Source organism: Trachinotus anak, unplaced genomic scaffold (genome assembly GCF_046630095.1).
Source record: "Trachinotus anak isolate AG129_WGS33_773 ecotype Australia unplaced genomic scaffold, CSIRO_AGI_Tana_v1 ptg000015l, whole genome shotgun sequence".
Classification (NCBI taxonomy): Eukaryota; Metazoa; Chordata; class Actinopteri; order Carangiformes; family Carangidae; genus Trachinotus; species Trachinotus anak.
The window spans coordinates 14,127,682-14,155,673 of record NW_027273866.1 but is presented as its reverse complement, the minus strand read 5'-3'; the positions used below and the strand labels follow the sequence as shown (position 1 = coordinate 14,155,673).

At 41.6% G+C, this 27,992-nt stretch overlaps 1 protein-coding gene across 3 annotated transcripts; it reads left to right on the top strand.

Moving 5' to 3' along the window:
* The first annotated feature begins 302 nt into the window (after window positions 1–302).
* Window positions 303–27,913, top strand: zfyve26 (zinc finger, FYVE domain containing 26). 3 transcript variants are annotated; one of them, XM_071498818.1, is made up of 43 exons: window positions 303–445; window positions 1,778–2,060; window positions 2,171–2,246; window positions 2,329–2,415; window positions 2,653–2,802; window positions 3,119–3,458; window positions 4,255–4,379; window positions 4,634–4,798; window positions 4,922–5,010; window positions 5,116–5,267; window positions 5,380–5,592; window positions 6,173–6,781; window positions 7,036–7,200; window positions 7,532–7,683; window positions 8,094–8,337; window positions 9,130–9,393; window positions 9,571–9,690; window positions 9,947–10,117; window positions 10,398–10,631; window positions 11,044–11,149; window positions 11,408–12,252; window positions 12,864–13,063; window positions 13,465–13,569; window positions 13,693–13,815; window positions 14,061–14,237; window positions 15,065–15,314; window positions 15,460–15,558; window positions 15,863–16,044; window positions 16,170–16,306; window positions 16,732–16,760; window positions 16,991–17,127; window positions 17,416–17,636; window positions 18,427–18,574; window positions 19,250–19,459; window positions 21,690–21,905; window positions 22,273–22,470; window positions 23,172–23,252; window positions 23,365–23,492; window positions 23,691–23,865; window positions 24,316–24,375; window positions 24,764–24,946; window positions 25,097–25,147; window positions 25,426–27,913. In XM_071498818.1, the coding sequence occupies exons 2-43, from the start codon at window positions 1,876–1,878 to the stop codon at window positions 25,636–25,638; spliced, it is 7,815 nt and encodes a 2,604-aa protein (XP_071354919.1). In that variant the 5' UTR covers window positions 303–445; window positions 1,778–1,875; the 3' UTR covers window positions 25,639–27,913. The 3 variants fall into 3 exon arrangements, with proteins under 3 accessions (XP_071354919.1, XP_071354920.1, XP_071354918.1); XM_071498819.1 differs by having other exon boundaries at window positions 6,173–6,784; window positions 9,956–10,117; XM_071498817.1 differs by having other exon boundaries at window positions 6,173–6,784.
* Window positions 27,914–27,992: the final 79 nt, after the last annotated feature.

Here is a 27,992-nt window from a genome sequence, read left to right as displayed (position 1 = left end):
AGCTTCGTATATAATAAATAGCTTGCCACTGACTATTCCACCATTAAATCTTTCCCTTTCACTGATATCTTTAAAGATCCATCTCTTTTTTTTTTATTCTTAAATATCATATTGGAGACATGCATTGCCACACTTTGTTTTTTATTTGTTGTTTGTGAAATGCTGTTTGTGTTATGATTTTAACCAGATGTGTACGTTTAATCTCAGTATAAAGGTGTATAATACTGTTTTAAACTAATTTCCGTTTCTTTCATATTTCCGACAGCACCTGAAGGCAGCATAGAACGCCCACCTCATGTCAACCTTTGACCAACCAGCGTTGGAGAATCAGCTGATTTTGTCACATGACCTCGGTTAACATGCAGCTAGCCGCCTAGCATAACAGGTCAACAGAAAGCAGCAGCTAGGAGTGTAAATAATCCCCAGTTACAGCGCCAAGAAATGAGTAAGTAACTTTGTTAATTTCTAACCGCTTTATGTGTGTGACTGTCACGTATATTAGCTAATTAACGTGATGTTTCAGCTACAGCAAGTCAGCACTATTGTAGCTAATGCTAACGCTAACTTTACATTAAGATAGCTGTCAAGTCTGAGAAGAGACAAACGGTTTAAAGCGTTTGGAGACAAGCGTTTGAAAGCCTGTTGAAAGGCGTTTCTGGCTGCTGACAGCTGTTTTTCTTCCATGTGTCTGTCTCAACGTGACGGGTTGGTTTGTACACACAATTAAAGGCACAGATGGCAGAAATACATTGTGTAACATTTCACATCTTCAGTCTGAATATCCTGCTTGTGAATGGCGTGGTGTAAATAAGCAAGGTAAAATAATTAGGCACGGATTAAAGGCTGTGAAATGTTAACTAAATTCACCAGCTTTGCTAATTGTGTTAATTGGTGAATGTGTTGATTCTTGGTAATCGTGGTAATTTATAAAGCAGACTTGTCTTATGTGATGTTGAAATTGAAAGAGCGCCTGAAATCAATTCTTCTGAGTCACTACAGATAATACATTTTGGTGAAAACCATTTAAATAACGTCATTGTTAGATTCTTCTTTTTTTTTTGGCAGAATTGTAAATAAATAAATACTGAAATAAATATTATAATAAATACTTTTTTAATCAAGCTTCATTCTTCACTTTGTATTGTACACTTACTGTTTATTGCCATTACATGACTCACTGTGTGGAACTGCATTGAAAAAGAAATGCATTTAAAAAAAAAAAAAAAAAAAAGGAGGTGTAAGAATTTAAAATAGACAAGGTTATAGGGACACAAATAACCCACAGATTCTTATATTAATGGATTAGACATTACGATTTCAAAACAGCGCAGATGTGAAAAATTAATGTGATTTCTGGTAAAGAGGTGGATTTGTGGAACAATTCCAGTGAGAAACTGAGAAGGTGTAGCACATTTTGTAATTTTCAAAACTGCTTTAAAATGTATAAATGTATGACCAGAATGGTGTATAGGCATAATATAGTAGGGGTAGTTTTTAAATGTCATTTAATGTTACTCTTGACATCACATATCAATAATCAATAATCAAATAGTGTTTTGTAAAATGGGAAGCTGCAGCTTCAGCTTACACCTTTTTGGCCTCAAGAAACTTTCTTTTTTACTCTTTTATCCCAAATTGTTTGAATAATAATTTACAGGAAGAAATATATTTCACTTCAAAAATTTCAATAACAGACAATCACCATATTCTGTTTGTTTCAAATAACATATGTGTTTCTTTGTTTTGTGAAACTATATAAAATCTCTTTGTGTTTCAGGTGGAAACAGCTCAAAGGTGCTCCTTGGCCACATGTCAGTAAAGGTGCCTCACCAGTTGTGACCACTGAGCAGAGGAGTGTCACCTTTGAAAGAGGTCATGTATCCAATTGGCTGTGAGGCAGAGACTTCACTTCAGGACCTGTTTAAATATTTCAAGAGGTGCCTGCAGCATGGAGAGTGGGAGCTGGCCAGTTCCTGTGTGCCACAGCTGGTTAACTCCACACTTTCAGAAAACCTACGAGACATAATCAAAGCTATTGTCTCCCATCCTCACAATTTAAAGTGAGTAGCACAAGTAACACATGTAAAATTTTACATTTACATGTAAAATGTTAACTGTCGGAGAAACCAATATATTTATCACGTGCATTTAATGACTGTTTATTTCATAGATGGGAGTCTGTGGGCAGTCCACACAAACTGGCTTGGTTTTGGCTTCAGGTTTTGGAGAAATGGACAGAAGAGAAGGTGAGAGTATGAAGAATCAACTTTATTGTACTTAAATGACAGTGTGACATACTGTAATAACACTTTTTGCTCTCCACGTCAGATTTCTCCCAACATCAGAAGAGAGTTGGAGTTCCTACTGCTCCTGGAGGAACTGGGGTCAGAGGGCATAACAGAGACTGTTCTCAAGGTTACTGTTTTTTTTTACTCTTGTCAGAATCAATCAAACCTGCAGGTTATGATAAAAACTAAATAAGTTCTTTACTCTTCAACTAACGACATGGTTAAAATCATCTTTTGACCTGTGCAAACAAAAACATTCACACAGATCAAGAATGATTATCTCTATCTGCTCTGCTTTATTTCATGTTGTTACTGCCTTGTTAGTAGACAGAATACAGGACTGAGATAAATTACCTTTCAGCAGGAGTTGCACCAGGCCTTCCTGGACACCCAGCCCGACCAGGAGGCTGCAGGAGGTTCGAGGACAACAGATGCTGCTGTCGAGTCTTGCCTTCGAACCTTGTTGGAGAAAAAGAAGCCCAGACTGGCGCAGTCTTTAGCACATTTCTTACAGGTAGAGTCAAACACTGAGTATCATGACTAAAAAAATTATTATGAAGTACAATACAAAAATGTAAAAAGAAAAGTGTGGGCACATGGATATATTATTTATATAGGCAAAACATGACATCACAATCTAAACAGTAGTCTACCTGGTAGAGTTGGAATTTCTTAAAAAAATATATAATTACTGTTTTCTCCTAGAGCTAAGTTGAATGTATAGAAAGAACATAATATGAAATTACAATGGATCAGCTATTAAAATGTCTGCTCTTCCTCGTTTCAGCTCTACAAACTCCATTTTCCTTCTTTTCCCTCATCTCCTGCAGGACCAGTCATCCACAGAAGACCACACTCTGCAGCACACATTCATCCAGTACCTGACGAAGAAACTGGGGAAGCCAGAGAGGAAGCCAGAGAAGGTGGAGGAGTGGGTGGAGGAGATATATGCAGTGTTGGCCGTGATGCCTTGGAGTTCTCGCAGAGGCGATGGGCAGCTTGAGGCGCTGTGTGAAGCGCTGTGGGCAGCCAGAGACGGACCCCTGAAGGAGGAGAGGATCCTGAGCTCGCTGCTCCGCCCTCAGTGTGATGCTCTGGTCTCCGTCTACTGCTCCACTGCTCTGAGGCTGCAGAGGGATCATCTGCTGAGGAGCACCCCTGACACGCAAGGTAGTCTGAGTCTGAACAGCTCAGTGCATTTAAGAAAGTTTGTATGTGAAGTGGCCATTTACTGTAATCGATTTTCATGTCCCTCAATCTGGTTAACCCCAGTATGTTCCTGTGAATCAGTTCCTCTTCTGAGCAGTTTTTGTGGTCAGTTTAAGTTTTGTGTTGTATTAACGATACTGATAAGATGTTAACAGTGTCCGATTTCACCGTCACAGCCTTAGAGGGGAAATGTTGGCATAAACCTTTTCCTCTTTTACTCACACTTCTGCTTCTGTAGCTGTGAAGCTGCAGCAGTTTTTACTGAGTTTGGTGAAAATGTCCACGTGATGGCTTGTTTTGTCAGTGTTTGCACACGCTTGCTTTCATTTTCTTGTGATCATTTTATTGCACCACATTGAGACTATATTTGTTCATAATGTGGCATAAGACCAGTGGTGATTGATGGGTGATTTATGGTTCAGTCTATACATATCAGCATCTCTGATTCTTGGTCCAACCAGGTATATTTTACCAATGACACAGATAGATCACATTATATATCAGGTAAAAAGGTAGAGAAAGAATGACATACAATGTTAATGATGTTAGTTTGGCTGTAGTTTGTCCCTGAGCGTCTCCCATATGTTTTCTAATGCAACAATGGTTTTCCACTGCCTTCTTCTTTTTATGAATTCACTCACACATTACCTTACATTTCTTTGCAATGCTATCATTGTTTTAAAATTACAGCATAGTCTATTTGGGACATTTTTTGTTTGGCATGTTTCCAACACTTTTTTTTTTATTACCCTCGTAGTGGAACTCCCTGAAGCAGAGAAGCTGGCTCTTGGTTTATGCTGCCACAAGGATCGTCCATCCATATGGAAGACCATCTATTTTGAGTGCCTTAGTAGTGGGAAGCACTTCCTGGAGCAGGTCTTGGTAAGTGTACCAGGACCACTGGAAAAATGTCAATACTGACTTAAATGTATGTTTCAGGTGTTTTGAGTCAGTTTTTTGACCAGATTCAAATTCTAACAGGAAGTAGTAAGGTTAGACAGTCCTCTGTCTGTATCTTTCTAATTCTACATTTTTTGTAATTAGTACAAGATCCTAATGGTCAAGTAAAGTTGTTAAGTAAAGGAACCGCATGTGATGAAATTCAATAAAGTAATAAGATTGGTTCCTTCCTGTAGGTTACTGCACTTGACCTGATTAAACACGAGGAGTTCTCTCAGCTGAAAGACTTACTGCAGCTGGAGTTCCAGCCACTGTCTCGTCTGCTGCTGCTGCTGGGATGGACTCAGTGTCGCAGTCTGAGCTCAGCTCAAGCGCTGCTCCGAATCCTTCACAGAGACCAGGTCAGCAGTGAAACTGTGCAGCTGTCCAGACATCTACACGTACCTAACTCCTCTACATCTATTTAAGTGTAATAAACTGATTCAAGCGAAGTAATTTTCTGATACTGTTTATTATCTTTGCAGGCATCAGCCAGTGACTCTGTTCTGCAGGAGTTTGCCAATCTTTTGTCCTCTCAGCTTGGGATACTTGAATGGTGTAAAAACAACAATCCGTAAGAATTTTTCCTTTTGAAGTTTCACTTGCATTTAATTCCATCTCAATCATTATTTTTTTTTAATATATATTCTTCTCTTGTATGTTGTTTCTTCCTGTGCAGAGATATTTCCATGGAGGCCCTGCTGACACAGCTTCACACTCTGGACAACCATTCAGCTCTCTATATTCTGCATTCTCTGACTCCTTTGCCTCAGTTTGAAGAGTGCAGGATTCTGGATCTGCTGCAGCAACTGCCAAATTCACCAGGAGCAGGTTACATCATTCACTTGTTTGTCCAGTGGCGTCTGGCATGTTTTCCAGAGGAATAATGGACTTGATGTTTCATAGTCATAAATCAATTTGGTTCTTGTTGTTTTTCCTGCAGAGGACTCTGAGGCTGTCAGTACTCTCAGCCCTGGTGTACAGAGGAACATAGTTTTGTTCCAGGGCTTCTGTGCCATGAAGTATGCCATCTATGCTCTCTGTGTAAATGCACATAAATACTCCAACTGCACCAAGTGTGAGTCCATGCAGCAGCAACAGCACCAGTCAACTGACACAGAAACAGACCAAAATCAAGCCTCGTCTTCTGCAGAAGGTATGGACGCTGTCTGTCTGCTCTGCAGTGAAGTTTCAGTTTGATGACAGATAATAAAACAGTTTCCTGTCTGCTAATTTTAGCTGATTATAAGCTTGCTTACAGAAAGTGGACAGTGATGTTGTGGGTTGATGGTTTTAATGTCTAAGCAGTTTGTTTTGGCTCTGTTAAATCATAGTGCTACACTAAAAGAAAACACAGAATGAAAATATACTGTATTACTAAACCTAGAAACAAGCAAGAAAAATACAGGCAATTTCCTGTGTAGGTAAAATTAAACCAGAACTTGGAGCAAAAAAACCATATAATTCATGTAACAAAAAAGATTTTTTTTCATCTACAATTTCTAAACTTCAAAAATAACATTCATTAAAATCATCTCTTCATAGCTGAGACGTCTAAAGAGACACAAAACCGATCACAGCACCTACACACAAATCAAAAAAGCTTTTGTTTTAATGTTTTAATGTTTTGTTTGTTTAAAGTTAACAAGCTTGTCTTGTTTATTGATCTTTTTTTTCCTATTATAGGAGCAAATTTTGTTCTGACCGTGTTCCTCTCTGTTTTTTGCCTTGCCCAGGTTACCATTTGCAGTTCCAGCACTACCTGTCAGAGTGTCAGCTCTACCTGGAGGCTGTGCCGGCCATGTTCCGCCTGGAGCTCCTGGAGAACATCTTCTCCCTCCTCTTTCTGTCCACCACTGACTTTGCGCAGCAGATTCAAAAAGACACAAACTCAAATCTGAACTCTGAGAATTTCAGTCAAGCCTGTTTATCAGATACAAGACACACAAATGTAGAATTAGGAACCAAAGCAAAGACAGATGAGACTGATCACAGCAGGAGAGAGAACCAGAAGCTGCGTGCAAGTTCACTAACAGCATCCCACTGTAGCCTGCTGGACCTGGGACACTTCATCCAGGGCTGCAGGGGTTTTGTGGTGGATGTGACAGCTGTAGAGGGTATTCTGAAGCTGCTGAAAGAAGGGTTGGAGGGCATGTGCGTGGTGGGTCAGCAGGAGGGGCAGGAGGCGGGAAGAGCACTGCAGCGGGAGGCTGAGGCGGCGGAGAGTCTTGGCTGCTCAGTGACGGCTGAGACATTCGGGGCTCGTCTGCAAAGGTTGTCCAAACGCACTGCGGAGGCTCAGTGGAGGCTGCAGATCATCTCCAGCAACCAGTGGAGCAGCGGAGGTGGTGAGATGCACAAGCTGAGGATATTTCCTGTAGTTTTTTGATTTACCTTTCTTAATGCAAAACACACAGTAACAAAGGTAAATCAACGACAACTAAAATTCCGAAACAATTGACTCATGGCTTGTCTTAATATCTTGTCTACCAAATGTGACTGTGTTCATGCCTGTCTTGGCATTAGAGGTGAATGGAGTCCAGACAGATGTTAGGTCAGGTGTGAACTCTTTGAGTCTTGATGGTAAATTCACTTGCAGGCTCAGAAAGCCCTCTCCAGATGTCCGCTGTCAGCTGCGGTGCCATTTCTTTGGGACGCAGCAAGAGCTCGAGTCTGAGGAGGAGGAGGAGACCAGGGAGACATGCTACAGAGAGACAAACCTCCGTAGAGAAACACAACGGAGAAGTTAGCACGAGTGCATCAGGTAAGCCATTCGTACTGATCTGGTGTGTTAAAGTCTCACTGAATCATTTTTGTTTTGCACCAATTAATTTTTATTTTACAGAAGAAACTGGAGATCCCAAACAATTTATTACAATTTATTATGAAAATTGCAGATGTGAGAAATTATATGAGCTGTGTGTTTGTGTTTGCTTTTATCTTCCATGAGAAAAGATGTGGAATAGTTTTTAGGGAGGTGAATTCAGTTTTTTGAAGATTGTGCTTCATTGTAATGACTCCAGTCTGTACCCTTGTCCTCCAGGAGAACTTTTTTGAAGATACATATTTACAGTTTCATGTGTTTGTCCTTTTAGATGGTGGAGGAGGGACAGCGACAGGTTGTGTGGAACTGGAGGTTTGTCCGTGCGGAGGCCCCCACAGCTGGCTGGTGCCTGCTATGTTGTCCCCTCCAGAGTCTCTGCTGATGTCCTGCATCCGCAGAGGGAACTTCATGGAGGCGCGTCAGGTCAGTTTGGCAAACTGGACTCGAAGAACTGTTCATGTGTTTGTGTAATAATTATTTCACTTGTCCAGGAAACCAGTTAATGCTCCTTATTGTGATCACTCCTCATCTACTTGTGTTGTTACTACAAATACAAATTACTACCACTAATATCACCATTCTTAATGTTACTGCCTATATCATTACTACTACTGCAACTTCCACTTATTCTGATTATTACATTACTTTATTTTATATGGTACATTGACTAAACACATTGTAATTTAGAAATGTTCTCCCTCACTGTCTTCAAATTATACATCAGTATTGTTTATGTGCTTTTAAGTTATGACTACATACAAAATTAGTAGCTGTTAGTTATGGACAGTGTGAGAGTTGAGCTTAGTCCTGTGTGTTTGCCGGCTCCTCTGCAGGTGTCTCTGGTGTTCGATATGGGGGCGTCTGCCTGTTGCGGTGAGTTGGTGTTCATGGAGCGCTACAAAGAAGTCCTGGTGGAGTTGGGGCGGGTGGAGCAGAAGATGGAGAGCCAGTCTATGTCTTCATCGTCATCCTCCTCAGAGGGGTTGGGGTCAACAGCTGCGTCAGGCACGGGGAGGGCTCGGCTAGGCAGCAGTGGGCGGTCGACGCTGCAGGCCATCGGAAGTGCTGCTGCTGCGGGTTTGACGTTCTGCTTTACTTTTTACTTTTTTACTCCTACCACTCATCACTTGATATTAACTATGTTACTATAGTTAGGTGAAGGAATAAAATGCTTAGTAAACTATTTGTTTAAGGCCTGTTCTTTGCTGCCCTGTCCTCCTCATTGCCTTAAATCAGCTCACCCAGCACTGTGTTCCTGGACCCAGGTGCACCTGCTTGCAGCTCTAATTTCACCTGTTCTGATAATATTTATAGCAGAATTTCTTTAAACAATACCTGGAAGTGAAACCTGAAGCTGTTTTAGACAGTTATGGAAGAGACATGTAGTTAGTGCAAGAATAAAAATTTGAGTTTGAGCCAGAAAAAGTTGAGCTCCTCTCCTAAAGGTGGAGAAAACGATTTGTGCCTCTTTTTCTATTTGTTAAACATTTGTTCTAAATTATGAATCTTTAGTAGAAAATGTTCTTCTTGCCTCTGAGGTGCAGACAATAACATTTACTTTTTGCCAGAGAAAATTACATTGGCTATGCTGGAAATGTTATCTAATATAGAGTGTTAGGATTGTTTACCAGTGATTTTTCCTTTGATCTGTGACATCTAACTGAGCTTTACTGCTTTGGTCATTGATTGATTCTGTAATGTGATGTGAACAGTTTAAGATTGTTTTATTGTCATATTTATTGTACATATTTGAATATGTTACCAAATTCCTTCTGAAAATATTTACTGTATTTTCTATTGACAAAGAAATATACCATGTGTAGTAGATGACTTGTAGAAAGGTCTGACTTGGCGTGTGTTTCCCTGCAGGTGTGGCTTTCTACTCCATCTCAGACATAGCAGACCGTCTCCTCAGCACCCCCGCTCACCCGATGCCTTCACTGGAGGAAGGCTACTGGCTGAGCTGCTGCTCCTCAGACCCCTCTGGCCTGCTTTACACATTGCTGGAGGAGCTCAGTCCAGCAGCTATGGCGGCCTTTGACCTGGCCTGCTGCCACTGTCAGCTTTGGAAGACGTCCCGACAGCTGCTGGACACAGCGGAGCGCAGGCTCAACAGCAGCCTGGAGGCTCGGGGTATGCAGCCTGAAATTTTGGGACTTTTTTGGAAGAATTTTTAGGAATGATGATGATGACTACAGCACAGATTTATTCTAAAATGGAAATTGGAACAAAACAATTTAATATGTTTATTAGAGGTTTTACAGAAGTAGTAATTTTGGTTTTCCTCTTAAATCCCTGTCTCCCTCCCAGGAGTAAGAGTTGACCCCAAGGTCCCTCATTCTGAGGGGATCTGTGGATTTCCCATGGTGTTACAACAGATCAGCAAGATCCTCAACCACTCTGCTACTAATAAAGGCTCGGTCAAAACAGGTGAATGCAAATGTTCAAACCTTTTCATTAGGGAAATTGTTATTAGCAGTTTTTTCATTTGAAGGGTTGAGAATGAGTTGATTTTTTTTGCCCCACCAGCCATTTTTACACATTTAATTATAGTAATTAAGAATTAAGTCTATTGGGCCTGGAAATGGCCTATCAGATAAAAACCTGCAGATTCCAAACTGCTCTTCTGTCTAGATATTTAATATAAAAAATGAACTGAATACACTGATTAGTTACTGATCCATAGACGCTGTAGGAGAGGACCAAGTGTTTGCCAGCCCATTTGGTTGCTGCATTCAAGAAGTGCTCCTGTGCTGCCACCCATCACTGAGTGAGGAGTCCATCGCTGCTCGGCTCAGCCTGGCTCAACGCTTGGAGACCACCCTGCACACTCTGAGCACTGCCACAAACAGCACAGGTCGGCACAGCTTTTTAGATGCATTAAACGTTTTCTTTGTTTTGTTCGTCAAAGTCAGAATCGTGCTGATCGATACAATTAACCCATTCCTATCAATAAAAGTATTTTCAAACAGGTAGATGTCTGTGCCAGGAATGTGTAAGGATTATTTTGCGCATCTTGTTTTATGTTAGATGTAATTCTGATAACTTCAAAATAGCGGTTGTACCAGCTGTAGTGTTTTTAGCTTACTGTGAGCAGGTCTGAATGTTTCTATGTCTGATGTTGCCTGTCATGACAGAGGGCAGTGCCGGCAGCGCTCTCCTGGCTCTCCTGGTTGAACAGGCCAATCTGAAGCAGTCGGATTTAGACGCTCACCCTGTGCGCTCCAGCATGAAACAGCTGCTTCGTTCTCTGGACCAGCTCTGCCCCTTTGAGCCAGATGGAGACCTTGCCAGACCGGATTATGTGCGGAGTTTCCTCGACTACGTCAACACCCTGGCGTCTGTGCTGGTGCGCAGCCTTGGCTCAGAAGGTAAAATAATTTGTCACTGAGAAGAGATGATGTGTTTTTTATGTCCCTTTGTTGAAGGGTTGCTGATCTAAAAAGACAAGTAGCAATTTTTAGATTCTTTTGCCTTATGTATTTGGTAGTGGCAGCCTCTATCAACAACTCTTTAAAATCTATGTAGTTTAAATTCGTAGTGCTTATTAAAAATTTTTTGCTGTCTCAGTCATAACTTCTTAACACTCACTTCCCCAACCTACACTATCCCAGTTGGTTCTGGGAATTAAATCAGCAAGCACTTGGTAATAAGCTTGCATTTATACAAAGCTACTGTACAATCATTCTACCTAGTTAGTGACTTTTCTGGGGGCCATCTGAGGCTGTTTTCCTTCTTACACCTGGTTTTGTTCTGATTTACATCTCTTGCTGCTTCTTGTAGACCAGAGCAGTGAAGTGAAGCTTGGGAATCCACTGCTGATTTTGCTTCAAGCCCCATTTCAGCTTCTCTCCCACCTGCTATTTGACAGACAGGTGTCTCCTGACAGGTACGCACATTGGTTTAACCCCATCTGTATGAACAGCACACATAAGCAGGTAGTCTGCTGCTCACCTTGTTATCTGAACTGCAGCTGAGGTGTGTTGCTCATAACTCTAAGTTAAATTGAATTGATTGATGGTTGAATATACACACACACACACACACACACACACACACACACACACACACACACACTACATCAACTATTACATGGTGTTAAGGCAACAGTCTACCTTACTTACCTTTCCCTCCCTTTGATCTACAGAGTGCTGTCCTTGCTAAAGCAGGAGGGCCTGCGACTGAGCGTCCAGCAGGTGATTGTCCAGCGATGCTGTGAGACTTTGCCCATGTGGTTCTCATGTCCGGGTGCTGAAAGAGACTCCGGTCAGGCCAAAAAAGATGATGGAGTGTTCGGCGTCGCCAGTTTGTCGGCCCTGCTCCAACAGCACGCTCAGGAGCACATGCCAACTCTGGGAATCACAGAGCCTCAGTCTGATGCGAGCTCTGAGTCTGAGGCCTCAGTGGAAGACCACTCTGCTACACCCACCACCCTCTCCACCTCGCCACCTTCTCAGTCATCCTCCTCCTCCCCCTCTTCCTCAAACTCTTTTCTCCTCACACCATCGGCGCTATCTTTCCTGAAGTCTCGCTCCCCCTTACTGGCCACACTGGCGTGTCTGAGTGCATGTAAAGGAGAAACTGCCCGCACACAGTCCTCCGGATGGTCGGGGTATTTCCGCAGTGGACGTAAAGAAGTTGTCCTAGACGGTGAGCAGATTTCTCGTGAAGCTGACACCCTCCTGAAAGACTTCCCCATTCTCTGGGCCTACCTCCACACCATGGCTGAACCAGTGCTGGACACAACGTTAAGTGAGGGCGATGAAGGCTCTGCTGGACTTGGGGCTGTTGTTTGTGGGAAACCTCTCGTCACTCTCCTGCTGTCTGGACCACAGGAGGACGTTGCCCAGGCTGTGGCTGCTGAGGCCTTCCAGAAGGCTCTTTCCTCCAGAGACTTGGGCCGAGCTCTCAGCCTGCTGGAGCTGTATGGACAAGGCTGCAGCCAGGAGGCGGCGCTAAGAGACCAGCTGCTCGCCTGTGCTGCTTTAGAAGGTGGAGTTTGCTGATAGATGCTTTTTGATGAAAAGCAGCTCACTGAAGTTTATGTTGGCACTTGCATACTTTTAATATATGATGTTATGATGTGATAATTTCTCAGCCTTTACCTTGCTACAAGCACCTACATGTACAGATATTCAGTAATCTTCATCTTAAGTCATTTATGACACAAACATACAAAACATTTGTTGGTTTCAGCTTCTCAAATGTTAGAATTTGAAGCTTTTCTCTGTTTAATTTTTTTTATAAATTGAGTTTCTTTAAAACAAACATTTTGGGAAGGTATTTGGGAAACATTTGGCTCTGGGGAAGTCACTGTTTTGTGACATTTGATTGACAAATGATTAATCAAACAATAAGATAAATAATAAACAGATTGTTCAATAATAAAAATAACCATCAGTTTAGTCATATAGTTTATAAACATTTCTCTCTCCAGTCTTTATTTACAATAATAATCTTTTGATGTCAAACAGATCCCAGCCAACATGCTGGAGTAATTATGTAACAGGAAACTAAACAAACATGTAAATAACATAAATTGAATGCAGCAGTTGTTTCCAGTGTAACAAATGTTTGTCGTTTATCTGGTTGTCCGTGTTCAGAGGGAGGTGAAGGTACAGGTCAGCTGTTCCGCGTACAGGACGCAAACCTACGCGCCCGTGTTGCCCTCCAGGCTCTGGAGCGGTGGCCTCTGTCAGCCTGCCTGGAGCTGCTCGAGTTCTGCCTCAATGACCCGGACACGGAGGCCTCACTGAGAACAGACTTAGAGCTGAAGAAGAAAGAACTGGACATCTATCGCTGGGTAATTCCTAGACTTAAGATGAGATTCATTTCATTAACCCCAAAGAAAAATGCAGTGTGTATGTCATAGCAAAGCAAAGTGGTCATGGAAATCCTGTCAGACAAAAGCACAAGAAATAGAAGCATTAAGGTTGAAATGAAATATGAGTAAGTTGTTATCAAGCTTAAGTAACAAATCCCTGCTACCACTCTTTCAGTGAGCTTGTCAGTACGGGTTTTCTCAGTATCAACTTCAGTCTATGCTATGCACCTGGGGGATGTTGGGTTTGACTCCAGTTTGCAGTATCTGTTTTTCATGTCTTATAAAATCATGTCTTCGCTTGGCATAATTATACATTACATTCAGTGATTAGATTCCCATTGTGACCTGCCAAGTGTTTGTGCCTCCTCCTCTTCCCACAGATGTTGACTTTACAGCCTCCGTTGCCCTGGACTACCTGGCAGGAGCTGAGGACTCAGTCTAGGACAAACTCTGAGTCCATGTTGTCCATGATGATCGAGGCAAAAGTAGGTGCAGCAAACCTGCAGCAGTTTAGTAAATAAACACACATTGCCGGTAGAATGTCAAACAAATAACCCTGAGTTAAATTAAATTATTTATACAAATAATATGGTTCTTTTTTTTTGCAGGAGTTTGCTCTTTGTACACAGTGGGTAGAGCTGTATCCTGTGTCTGACCAGCAGAGACTGCAGCTAAAGACTGAACATTTACTTCATCTGCTGGAGAAGGGACAGACAGACGAGGCTTTCCAGGTATACCACTCAACCTCTGGTTAAACTGGCTTTTCAATGCATTCTTCAAGCATTTGTTAGAGAAGCTACCAGGAAGTCATCAAGTCACTAATTTGATCTAATGTGATGTTTACTACTGACAGTACTTGACAGTAACAAGTACTCAATTGTATTTATATTCAAGAAAACTCTAGTAATTGGGATCTACTATGTATAGAAGTTCTTTAATGTTAAGGAGCATTTTTCCCTGTTACTTATTTCTTTAGTTACTCGAGAGTCTCTCTGATTTCGTGGCTGGCCTGGACATTTGCGAGCGTGCTCTGGACCGCTGCCCCGGACTGGCTTCCTGCCACTTCCTGGCTGACTACCTCACCCTGCATTTTCAGAGGCAGGTGTCTCCAGCCCGGCGACGACACATCCACGCCCTTCATCTGGGCTCTAAGGTTTGTGAATGTGAAGATGTGCGCTGATATAACTCTCCTGTCAAAGCACAGGAAATTTAGCTTGTGAACATGCTTTATGTCTTTTTTATGTTCCCAGTAACCGCACTTTCTTTTGCTGAGAATTTCCTTTCTTGAAACTCAGTTACATGCCAAAACTTGCCTGCTTCCATGAACTCTGGCTTCCTCCAGGCATGTTTTAAGATGTGCATTAATATTTAAGTTTTAATTCAAGTTTCATCATTACACTTATATAAGTGCTTTATTGGACCAAAATTGGCTTCTGGACTAGTTGTGATGTGACAAATCATGTTTGTGTGTCCACGTGTTAAACTCAGATTTAAGGTGAGCAAAGAAAACTTTGTTCCTTCAGCAGATGAATTGGAAAACGATCCTCTGAACTTAAATCATTCCACACTGACAGTCAAACGATCAAACATCCAGTCAAGTAACAACAAGCGAAAGAGTTGAGTGCACAGGAAAAATGCACAGGAAATATTGAGCTCTTCCTTTTCACCTGCTGGAGAATATGAAGTCATAGAGAATATTCTTCTGATACAAAGTGATGAGCTGAAAATCATGTTCTCCGAATATAAATTCTTCCACTGTTCACAATTGACAAGATGGGGTTTTAAATAGTGTTGTATCAGTGATTCTTAGGCAACACTGAGGCTGTTTTAAACATCAAGGATTAATAATATTTTTATCTATGAGTGAATATGGTAAATTCCATTTGTTTTATACCATTAAAGCGCTGTTCTCCAACTGCAGCTGAATTGCTTCATTTCTTCAGCTTGTGTTAATATTAGTGACTGTGTCTCCTCCTGCAGGTGTTGCTGACTCTGCCCCCAGCAGCCAGGCAGGACTATTTCCCCCTGCTGTCAGAGCCTCTGCTGATGCTCGAGCAGCTTCTGATGAACCTGAAGGTGGACTGGGTAGACGTGGCGGTGCGAACCCTGCGGAGCCTCCTGGTTGGTCAGGAGGCTGGCTTTGGTGCCCAGGACATCGATAAGCTTCTGGCAGACTATGCCTGCAAGGCCCTCAACTTCTCCTGTGCCCCCAGAGAGAGGTCCAGATCTGGTCAGTCCTGAGTGCACAACACACAGTGACAATAACACCCATACACTGGGTTAAGCTTCTTCTGAAAACCAAAGATAAAACATGTGCTTGTGCATGTTGTTTTAATGCAGCCACGTGTTTAAATATTTGACATTTTATTTTCCAGACTCTGTAATCAGCCTCCAAGATGCGCTGATGCAGTGTCCTGCCCAAGACAGCGGCTCCCTATCATCCAGTCGAATTGAATCTCCAACACCCTCTGCAAGTGAGGCACTTCCACATGTTTAATAGTGATAAAACAATAATATGATACTAATTTAACCTCTCAAGGGAATTTCCTTCTATGTAATCAGCCACAAAATAGCACTGCTGGAGTTGATGTGTTCTTGGTCAAGGGCACCCAGCAGTTTGTTTTTTCACAGTTGATGGACATTTGTAGATGAATAACCTCAAAATCTTAAGAAATTCAGAAGGTTTGTTTTGGTTTTTATGCCTGTGGTGTGAAATCAGTGTTAGGTCACCACTGCTGCTTGAAGTTTCTGGTTTAAACTGTGTCTTCTTCATTACAGGCAGCACCCCGACACACACCTCCTCCTCAAACAGCACAGAGAGGGATCGGAGCTCAGCAGGGAAAAAACACCGCTCGTCTGCCAAGTTCCAGCCTCCAGAACAACCCCCAGCCCGTAAAGACTGGGTCCCTGACACCCATCAGCATGTGTGCATGGTCTGCCAGCGTGAGAGGTTCACCATGGTGAGTGGATGAAACAGTCTGACACTCACTGGTATTTTAATTAATTAAAAAGTGACATAAAATGTTTTGTATCATGTAAGAAATAATGAACTTTGAAAATAATGACATAAACTATCGTCCTTTAGTTCAACAGACGGCATCACTGTCGGAGGTGTGGGCGTCTGGTTTGTAACGCATGTTCTGAGCGTAAGATGCCTCTAGAAGGATGCCCAGGAGATGAAGTCAGAGTCTGTGACCAGTGTTACGCCTACTTTCACCCAGAGTAAGATCCTGTAGATTTAAGTGCATCAGTCCTCACACAAGGCTTTGAGTATAATAGTATTTGGAGTGACATGATCTAGAAAGGACACAAAATTCATAGGAACTTTGCAGTGTGATTTCAAAAGCATAAAGCAGGTTTTATTTTATAATTTGTCTTGTACATTTAGAGCATTTGACGATAGATTCTGCTCATGCAATGGCCTGGAATAAATCCAGCTGTACTGGGAGCCAGACGACCTTTCACCATATTTGAAATGTCTGGCCTGATAAACAACAGGACAAAATGGTTGATCTTTGTTATCGAAAAATCATGCAATTTTACTACAGGAGTGTAGTGGGAAGCCATTAAGGAACGGTCTAGATAGATATAAAACAGGCGCAATTAATGTGATTTGAAATTTATTTTATGCTTTTTTCTTTTTGCAGTTCTGACGATGAGCTGGAACCAGCTGAAGGTAAATGAAACAACATCAGAAACGTTATGCTGCTGGTTTCATGTGAACAATTTTCTCCTTAGTGTACTACAGAAAGAAAAAAATTATCACTAAAAGCAGGATGAAGGATTGATCTTGTATAAAATCTTGATACATGCATTCAGAAAAAGTACAGCTGAAACATGCAGTAAGTAATGTAAAGAGGGCATAAGGATGAACTTTTGTGCTCCTCTTTGTGTGTTTTGGTGCAGTGGCTGGGAGCCCTGTGGTGACAGAGGAGGCTTTGGACGGGATGCTCCATCTGCCTGAAGTGGTCCATCGACACATTCAACTCAGCACAAACCCTGCAGAGAACCAGCTGCAGCGGAGCGAGTTCTACTACGAACAGGTCTGGATTTGAACATTTATTATTGCACAAGATGGGATGTGACTGATCTGTGCGAAGGTTCCCTTTACACCTTTATCATTTTCAGCTTTTAGATGGTGACACTGTTCCTGTTATTGTCCTTGTCTTAAACAGTAAATAGAATCTACCTTTGAGTGTGGTATAGCAAGCTTGAAGTTGAGGTTATTTTTCTGCATGTTTCCAGCATCTTTATTGTTATGCAGTTGTTCCAATTAGCCCAGTGAACACAGTAAGATTAATAGTGTTTTTTTTTTAAATACAACCCTCTAGGCTCCCAGTGCGTACCTCTGCGTGGCCATTTTGTCTCTGCACAGTGACCAAACAGCCTGTGGACACCAGCTCATCGTCCACTGCCGCTCTCTGTCTTGTAAGCTGACCAACCCGGAGGTGGACGCCTGCCTCCTTACCGACATCATGCGCCAGCTGCTCTTCAGTGCCAAGCTGATGTTTGTCAAGGTCGGCCGCAGCCAGGACCTGGCCTTGTGTGACAGGTGAGATGTAACTCTGCGTTACTGTGATGTAAACATTGTGGAAGGTTTGTGTGTTTTGTAAGGACACTGTCATCTGTGGCTGTGGTAGGACCAATCAGGTTTCAGAGCCTGGACCATAAACACTTGACTGTTACTGTGATTATCAGACATCTAGTTATGTTAACATTGGGCGCAGGTATTCTGAGAATTATGTGATGCCACCAATTTCTGTGAACTAATTACAGTCAAGTTAGACTGAGTTGTCCCGCCCTAACAGGTGCAGCAAAATCAACAGGAGAGGGAGGGAGCTGTCCGTCACACCATGCTGTACAGCCCTGAGAAAAGATCTCACCATAGCATAGTAGTTGTGTTTGTGGTCATATTGAGAATGATGGACATGCTTGCTTTTTAGTTCTGGTTTGTTCTCTACCAGTTCCTCAGAAAAATATGTGGCTCTTTAGCTGAGTGGATGTTTATCTAGTGGCCATAGAACCAAAACAATGAGGTAAAAGAGGCCAAACTGCTCCATAGAGCTGCAGAAGTAGATGATCACTGTAGACTGATAAGAGTGACCCCTGTCACGCAGACACCCAGTCTTTTTGAGTCATGGTTGTTCTAAGAAATATTGAGCAAATCAGTTGAGTTGTCAACCACAGGAAGTTGTCACCAACAGATCTAAACTTGCCGTCATTGCATGATCCCGTGTTTATTTCGTTCACTGTTGCAAGTATGGACGTAGGTGACTGTGACTGTCTGGCTGTCTTCCTCCATTTGTCTGACACACTGGTTTTGCCTTCTCTTTTGTCCACAGTTACATCAGTAAAGTAGACGTGCTTAAGATCCTAGTGACGGCCAACTACAAATATATTCCTTCTCTTGATGACATTCTGGAAACTTCTGCTGTCGCACGCCTTCGTAATCAGCTGCTGGAAGCCGAGCATTATCAGTTAGCAGTGGAGGTGAGGCACATAGTTCATTTTGATCATGAGCATGTGAGCTTAGGCCATATAAATGCCCTTCACTCCCTGGTTATGTTTTTGCATGCAGCTATGGCGTGAGGATGAACTGAATTTAAATAACCTCTATTTAAGTGTGTTGTGCCTGCCAAGATTTTTCATTGGCTGTTGAAACCTTGAATTTCGCAACCCTGTGTTTCTCAAAGTTTATACACCCCACCTCTGTTATTGGCATGATCAGTGCATTGAGCATCGATGTGTGCCAGGAACTTTTTTATTAGCAAGCAGACCGGTATCCTTGTTGCTGTTCAGATAAACAGAACATTAGTTCAGCTCAGGGTTGTCAGAAAGGTCTTTGTAAGATACTGTAGTAGAAGAAATTATGTAACACAAGTGTTGTAGTTTGGCAATTTGATTTTAAACCCAGATACCAAACTTTTTTTTAATACTTTATATACAGATATTTTGTACTGTTATTCAGGATTATTTTTGCCCTTAATTTATTATAATTTTACTGTGGAAAAGTCTCTAAAACAGCAATTGTGGTGGGGAAAACCTCTAGTCAGGCAGCATTAACCCACTAAACCTATTTAATGATTAAATCAGATAAACGACAGCTTCAAGAAAATTAAACTCCATGCCTGTTCTCATTGTGTGGTTGTTTGGCTTCTGTGCTAGGTGTCTACCAAGAGTGGCCTGGACCCTGGTGGTGTGTGGCAGGCATGGGGGATGGCCTCTCTGAAGGCAGGAAACCTTTCAGGGGCGAGGGAGAAGTTCTCCCGCTGTCTGAAGGCTCCAGTGGACCGCAACCAGCTCAACCTGGGTCCCTTACTGCTGCAGGAGATTGTCCAGCACCTGGAGACCACCGTACGACCCACTCTCACCACGGTAGGAAGACACTCGCATTGTTGCCTTACTGTAGTGTTAATCTTCATTACTGCTGCAGTGTTAGGCACGCTGCTGTCTAAGGCCTCCACTGCAGCCCATAGAGAGGGAGAAGATATGTGGTTGTGTATCTTGCTCTCCATAAGTAATTACTGTAATTTATCTTGCATGAGTGCTATTAACATGTTCGACATCTCCCAGCTGCCACACTGATATTCTCAAATGCTGATGTATAATCAACACAAGCTTGATGACTATCATACAGCCAGCAATCAAATTATCGATGAATACAGATGCAAAAAAAAACAATGAATACACTCTGACATTTGCAAAGAGAACTGTACGCTTGCCAAATACCTCCACCTTCAAAATGATTTGTAGTGCAGTTTTAGTGACGCAAGCATGCAGGAGTAGCTGGGGATTTTAATAATGACTGTAATTTTCACAACAACAACTAGAACTGATGCATCTGCAAAGTATAGAATTTTTTTTTGTCCTGACAAAAGGACAACAACAAACCCAAAAGGCAGAATAAAATAAAAAAAAACAACCCCAAATTCATCTAAAAAATATAACCATGAAAAGATCTTTGACTATTTCCATTTTTGTCTGTTTATAAAAATGGGAAAGTAAAATGTAAAGTAACGTATAGTAGAGGAGTAGAGTGCATCCGGAAAGTATTCACAGCGCTTCAGTTTTTCCACATTTTGTTATGTTACAGCCTTATTCCAAAGTGGATTAAATTCATTTTTACCTCAACATTCTACACACAATGTCCCATAATGACAAAGTGAAAAAAGTTTGCTTGAAATTTTTGCAAATATATTAAAAATAAAAAACAAAAAAAATCACATGTACATAAGTATTCACAGCCTTTTCCATGATACTCAAAATTGAGCTCATATACATCCTGTTTCCACTGATAAGCCTTCAGATGTTTCTACAACTTGATTGGAGTCCACCTGTGGTAAAGTCATTTGATTGGACGTGATTTGGAAAGGCACACACCTGTCTATATAAGGTCCCATAGTTGACAGTGCATGTCAGAGCACAAACCAAGCCATGAAGTCCAAGAAATTGTCTGCAGACCTCCGAGACGGGATTGTATTGAGGCACAGATCTGGGGAAGGGTACAGAAAAATTTGGAAGTTTGGAACCACCAGGACTCTTCCTAGGGAAAGATGGGAAAGATGAATGCAGCAATGTACAGAGACATCTTCGATGATAACCTGCTCCAGAGTGCTCTGGACCTCGGACTGGGGCGAAGGTTCATCTTCCAACAGGACAACGACCCTAAGCACACAGCCAAGATAACAAAGGAGTGGCTTCAGGACAACTCTGTGAATGTCCTTGAGTGGCCCAGCCAGAGCCCAGACTTGAACCCGACTGAACATCTCTGGAGAGATCTGAAAACAGCTGTGCACCGACGCTCCCCATCCAACCTGATGGAGCTTGAGAGGTTCTGCAAAGAAGAATGGGAGAAACTGCCCAAAAATAGGTGTGCCAAGCTCATAGCATCATACTCAAAAAGACTTGAGGCTGTAATTGCTGCCAAAGGTGCTTCAACAAAGCATTGAGCAAAGGCTGTGAATACTTATGTACATGTTATATTTTTGTTTTTTATTTTTCATAAATTTGCGGAAGTTTCAAGCAAACTTTTTTCACTTTGCCATTATGGGGTATTGTGTGTAGAATTGTGAGGTAAAAAATGAATTTAATCCACTTTGGAATAAGGCTGTAACATAACAAAATGTGGAAAAAGTGAAGCGCTGTGAATACTTTCCGGATGCACTGTACATAAGGAGCAATACTAGTTCACCCCCCTGCGCCTGGTACATGATACCATAGGAATCTCCCACATATCATTTGGTGCCAGGTGGGATGGGGGTTGGGGGGGTGCGGGGGTAGCTGGCTTTGACACATCGAGAGGAAGCCCGTGCATTATAGCTTGAGTGTTGTCTGCTGGCCTGGATTAATGTGGGAGTTTCCAGTGAGGGAGCTTTGCTGAGCTTGTGTGTATTCTTCAGAGACTGCAGTTCAGTGACACCTGTTCTATCTGACCTTATTATACTGTGCTTTGAATAAAAGCACCACTACACTCAGCTTTATCTTGTGTAATGTTGAATTAGAATGAATTATATATGTGTGCTTTCATACTTACTCATGTGCATGTACATTATAAATTCATGACCCTTTGTTTGACTGTGTGTTTTCTGTCCTGTGTTTGTGTCAGTCTTTTGGTGAGGACATCTTGGCGTCCCTGCGGGAGCTGGAGGAGGTCCTGAGTGACGCAGGTCCTGTTGAGCGACCGGAGGGACAGACGCAGAGCAGCAACCTCCACCAGGAGTGTCTGTACTACCTGAACGCATACGGCACTCACCTGGCACTGATCAGCTTCTATATGCGTCACGACTGCATGACAGAGGCCCTGACATACCTGCTCAACAAGGTGAGACTTTATTATGGCTTTCATGTCTGGAGTCAGCAGGCAGTCTGAGCCAACTTAAGATTTGTTTTGGCTCTCCTCCCTTTCTAAAATCTCAGATCTGGCAGGTTGTCAAGTTACACAAGCTCTGTATGGTTAACACGGTGCATGCAAGTCCAGGCATATTAAAGTGAGTTTATTCACCCTGGTTCATTTGAGATTGGTCAAAAAAAGTGCACTGTTTTGGTCCAAAAACGAAGCTGTAGGTAACCAAATACATCTGCATCTCCTTCTCTATAGACTTTAATTTGTTTGATGTAGTCGATGTCACTTGTCTTTTATTTTCCCCCATGTTTGAAATAAGTTTTTTTTTTACTTTATCACGGCTCAGGATTGCCCAGAGGAGGTGTTTCTAGAGGGTGTGTTGCAGCCCAGTCTGGAGCGGGGGCGTCTTGGCACTCTGCAGGGGATACTAGAAAAACTGGACCCTGGCCTGGAAACATGCAGCCGCTACCTCATCGCCTCCTGCCAGTTCCTGCAGCGGCGTGGATACTTTAACACTCTATACCAGCTCCAACAGTTCATGATGGTTAGAGTCTTTTGATGTTTTTTTCAATCTCCCTCCTTCTTTGTTAGATTGTTTGTGATCACTTAAGATTTGAATTATCATTTGAAAGTGAAAAGAAAGACTGCTGAGAGAGCAAAGAAGGAAGAACACAACTTTTCTGACTCATTTCAAATACAGGAAATCAAAGTTTAAGGAGCTGTACCTCAGCCAACTGAACATTAGCAAACCTAGAAAAAAAAGTCACTCTTTGTTTTTCCAGTCAGTCAGGCCTTCATATTTCCATATGATTGTCCATACAGTTGTGTCCTGGTGGCCTAGTGGTTAAGACTTGTACCATATATTAGTAGATTATACATTAAACCAGTGATACTCCTAAAAAACAAAGCAGTGTCTGAGTCCTGAGGAGTTCAAAGTGTGCAGTATTTTGGAAGAAAATGAGAAAAGTTTGAAAAAAATGTTAATTTTATGTTGCAGGACTTTGGTTTTCTTATTTTGTGCCACAGTGATCATGTTGCAACACATTAGCTTCAACCTGTGACTGTTTGGAGGGGTCCTGACCCTCAGGTTGTGAACCAGTGCCCCGTAATATCAGTCAGTCTAATAACAGAAAATATGCTAACAAGAAGTCCCAAAAAAACAGGATGAAAAGAATTTACATTTGTTGTAAGTTTATAACTTTGCATTGTACAACAATTTAACAAAAATGTTCTTTACCTGGACAGGATCATGTGCGCGCGGCCATGACCTGTATCCGGTTCTTCACACATGGAGCCAGTTCATACCTACAGCTGGGAGAACAGCAGGTACGTCTCTTTTGCCCAGTTATGCAGTTGGCAGAACTTTTATAAATGTCCCTGCTCCTTTGAGAAAGTGTGCCCTGCCTTTGACCTTGTACCTGACCTCGACTTTGTGCAGCGCTGGTTGGTCAGAGCCAAAGAGCACCTGAGGACGTACCTGCAGGAGCAGCAAGGTCGGGGCGCTGGGAGGAGAAAATCTCAGGTCAACTCATTAAGGAAGATGATGTCGTCCAGCGATGTGTCCAGGTTATTCAATATATCTTTATTTAAATTTAATGGGATTGAAATAAATCAACACTTTTGTGAATTTAGCAGAACTGTGATAAAGTGTGATTTAATCTTGTGAGCTTCACTTTTGCTTCATACATCTTTGCTACTTGTCAAATAGACTTTGTGGTCTTGTTTTGTATGTAGTATGTAACTCTGCTGTCTCATTTTCATAAGGCACATGAACACCATTGAGCTGCAGCTGGAGGTGACCCGTTTCCTCCACCGCTGTGAGACTGCTGCCTCCTCCAAGGCTCCACAGACCAGTACTCCTTCCGCCAAGACCTCTGCAGCCAGTTCACCACCTACACTGTTTGGTGGGAGCCCCATGAAGGTTGAGGTCGCCTGCAAGGTGGGGTTAAATTGTGATTATCCCATAACATAACTTTCATGTACTGAACAATCAATGAGGCCCTTAAGATTGTTAAAATGTCCCACTACCCCCTGACTGACTTCAACGATGTGTTAAAACCCTGGATTAGGGATGTGGTTTATTTGAAATAGTAATGAACATTGATGGAAGAGCTGTGCCTTGTATGTGAGGGAAAGATCAGTTTACATGCATTTTAGGGCTTAAAGGAACATGTTTTGTTCTGATAATGGGAAGATATAAGTGATAACCAAGATATGAGTTATGAAAATTAACATTGTTGAATATGTTCAAGTTGAACTCAATAAGAATACAGTATACTGTCTGTATAAGTAATATAAAACGTTAAATAGTTGGTTGAGACTGTGTTTTGCTCTATTAGGGGAAAATGAACATTTTGTTTAAAATCCAGTAATATTCCTTTATTTGCAGGTCATGCTCGGAGGGAAAAACATAGAGGAGGGGTTTGGCATTGCTTACAGAGTCATACAGGTACGTTCATGCATGAGATGAGTAACTACTTATTCTTCTTTTAAAACTGTATTTCTTTAATCCAAGACTATTTTTTCTTTGACCTTGATCTTGAATGCTGCATATTTATGCAAACACAATACACATGCTTTTTCACTTCTTAAAAAAAAAAACAAAAAAAAAAAATGTTCACCTGTATTGGTAGAAGTAATTCTTTTTCACTTTCAATTGGACAGATATAACATCATGAGTCAGTAACTGATTAACTCAATGTAACAAAAATGCAAAACAGCAACAGCAAAAATCTGATACAATGATGATATATAGTCAAGTGAATTTTATTTATATTGGCCAAAATCACAAATGCAAATTTACCTCAAAATGTAAACAACATTTCTTCCCGCCGCAGGACTTCCAGCTGGAGGCCCAGGCTGTCTACACGCGGGCCGGCCACAGGCTTGTCAGACAGAGGCAGTATGGAGCCGTACGGCAGCTGCTCAAATGTGTCGGTGAATCAGGCACTGCCACCAAAAACGACTGTGACACCCTCATCCTGAGCTGCGTCTCCATCGCAGATAAGGGGCCAGCTGATGTGAGTGACAGAGGTCTCTTTAGACCTGTAAAACGAAGATAGATAAGGATAAGAAATTGAGTGTATTATGATAACAAAGCATGACCATGACTTGGCTCCGTGTTGTTTGTTCTTATCACAAAGACTTCTGTTGTCCTTTATCTGATTTAGGCGAAGGAGCTGGATAGTCTCATTCTGGAAACCAAGAGTACAGAAAGCAAGGTAGTGTGAAACTCACTGCAACATGTGTTATTCTCCTCTGCCCTTCACCATCATTGTTTTTCCGTCTTTTACAAATGTAGAAATCACAAGGACCCTGACCCTGTTCCTCCTGTCCTTCCCCCTCACCAGCAATATCACTTTGTTTTCCTGTTATTCTACTAATCTTGTCATTCTCAGTTCTCATCATTAGCTCCACCGGACTACAGTGACCTGCTCAAGAAAAAATGGTATCATCAGAAATCCATCTAATTCTCATCACATCATCCCTGTGTCTGCAGATCAAAGCCTACCTGCTGTGTAGTAAGCTGCGGCCAGCGTACCTGCTAGCGGTCAAGCTGGACCCGAGCCGAGCCGGCCCGTTGGTCCAGGACGTCCTTCAGGCCGCAGAGACTGCACAGGACTCAGTGATGCAAAATATCTGTCGGCAGTGGCTGTCTGAACATCACAACAAGTCGTCTCAGCAGCGCCAGGGCCGAACCAATGCCAGGTAAAGGCACAGTCGGCACGACAAGGGATTACACAGAGCACTTAAACTCAAAAAGAGATGAGCCGCAAATGAAGCACAAATAAGAGGATCCAGGGTTTCTGATGTAACACAGTTGTAGAAATGTGTGGTTGGTAAATGATGAATCAGATTGCAGCTCCAAGTGGAGCTGGTTAATGCTCCCCATTAACCAGAGTAAGAGGACTAACCCTACAGTTTTTAATATTTTGTATTATATACTGGAATTTTAAAAACTAATTTCTAGTGGGCGGCCATGTTCTCATCCACTTCACATTTACTTTACAGAAGAGTTCTCTTACCAACCAATGTTGCTTCAGCAGTACTTGTGTATTATTTGTGAAATGTAATAACATATTACACAAAAGTACCAGATCTAGCTTGATATTTAGCTTTGAATGATTTTGATACTGCTAAATCCCACAGTATCACAGCATGTGCTGAAGAGCTAGAATGTGGCACTGGGGTCAAAATGTATGGTTTTGGTGTCTATGTGAAAATTGACCAAATTGTCAAGTTAACTGGAAGATTTACGGTCCTTTGTGTGTAATTTTAAAGTGTAACTTTACATCCCCTGTTTTTTTTCTGACCTCCATTGGTTTTAAGTCTCACCTGGCGACAGTGATGTACAGGTGTACTCCGGGCCCCTGTCACATCACTGTTAGGCCTGGTTATCTGTGCAAAAGAACAGACTGACAAACAAAACTTTGACCCAGAGGGGGCAGTGAAACACTGATTTCATCCTGGTGTTAAGTTACTATTTTAATGGAAACACCAAGGAACCCTGACGATCCCTCTCTCTTCATTTGTGCGGCTTCCTGACTATTCCTGACTACGAATCACCGCCGTGCTTTGTTTCCAATCCGGAAATATCTCTCATCTGTACAGTGTTTGAGAGGGAACAATGTTACTGCACTGGAGTGACAACTCTTACATAATAGAACTGCTAAATGCAGTGTAAATAGATACAGTCGCTCTTACACAATATATCTATATAGTAACTCAGTATTTGACTAAGATTTGTCTCCTACCTCAACCTGAAGGGAAAATATCTTGAAGTGACTGGAAAGCCTCTGATAAATGTGTTATGTGTAGGTCCTGTTTTTTTCCTTTTGTATGTCCTTATTGTGCCTGTGTGTGGATAAGGTTCTTATTTAGACGAAAAAAAACTACACCAAGAACAGTACATGTTCAAACCTGAAGAAACTGAAAAATGTCATCTTGTTTTTGTAATCCCGATGAAGCTGTTTACCTGTTTTACATTGTATAACACATTTTCTGGCCAGCTTTCAGCATTCATTCCCTTTTTGATAAGGGAAATTAATATCAAACAATTTGAAGTATTTAAGGGCATTTAAGATGTTGTTGAGAAATTTATAAAAACATAAAGGTTTTAGGTTGGATACAGAAAGGGACCCACTTATAGATCAGGATTCATTCATTTTGCAGAAAATTAGTTTTGTCTCTGAATGGTTAGTTTTTATGTCTCATTCTATCTCATTTTGTGTTTGGGTAATAATTACTCAGAGTAACTCTAATTTTAAATAATACTTTTTTGCTTTGTTCTTATGCAAGACTTGACCCACATAGAACTATATAAATCCATAATGATTCACTTACACAGATGATGAGTCAAATAATGCTTCAAAAAAGGGATTTAACTGTGGCCACATGTTGTCTGTCATTGTTGTTTTTCCCTGCTTTTTTCACAAACCTACAACCTGGTGAAAACAGGATTACAGCGCAAAATGTAGTGACACCATAAACCATATCTATTAATTAACTTACATGACAATCACCCACGTTGCTGAAGCTGCCTTGTCAAGAATGTGTATTTCGGAGCTACTCTGATCACATGGTCAAGAAGTACGTCTTTCTTTAGAGGAGACACTGTGTTGTCCCTTTGCCTTGCTTCCCTCTGCTGCACTATTCTGAAAACTGAGACTGACAGATCTTCCTGTGATAATGAGAGGTGATCGGCAAGAGATGGAAAGAAGTCAGTGTAGACTTTTGAGATGCACGCATTCAACATTCTTGCACTCTAATCCTCCTTAACTTGGACTGTTGTCTCATCACTGCCGCACTTTATGTTAGTGACTTTAAAAAAAAAAAAAAAAACTTCTTTGGGAAAAAAATTTGAAATAATGTAATAAAGTAACTGCTCTACCGATGCAGGGACAAATGATTGTGAAATGTAATTGATTTCGCCATCACTTGTAAAATAAAATAATAAAAAAATGTATTAAAAAAATACTGAGCTTAAAGCTGCCCGGTTTCTTGAAATTAAAGGAAATGTTCAGTAGTTTGGAAAATATTCTTATTTGCTTTCTTGCCAGCAGTTAG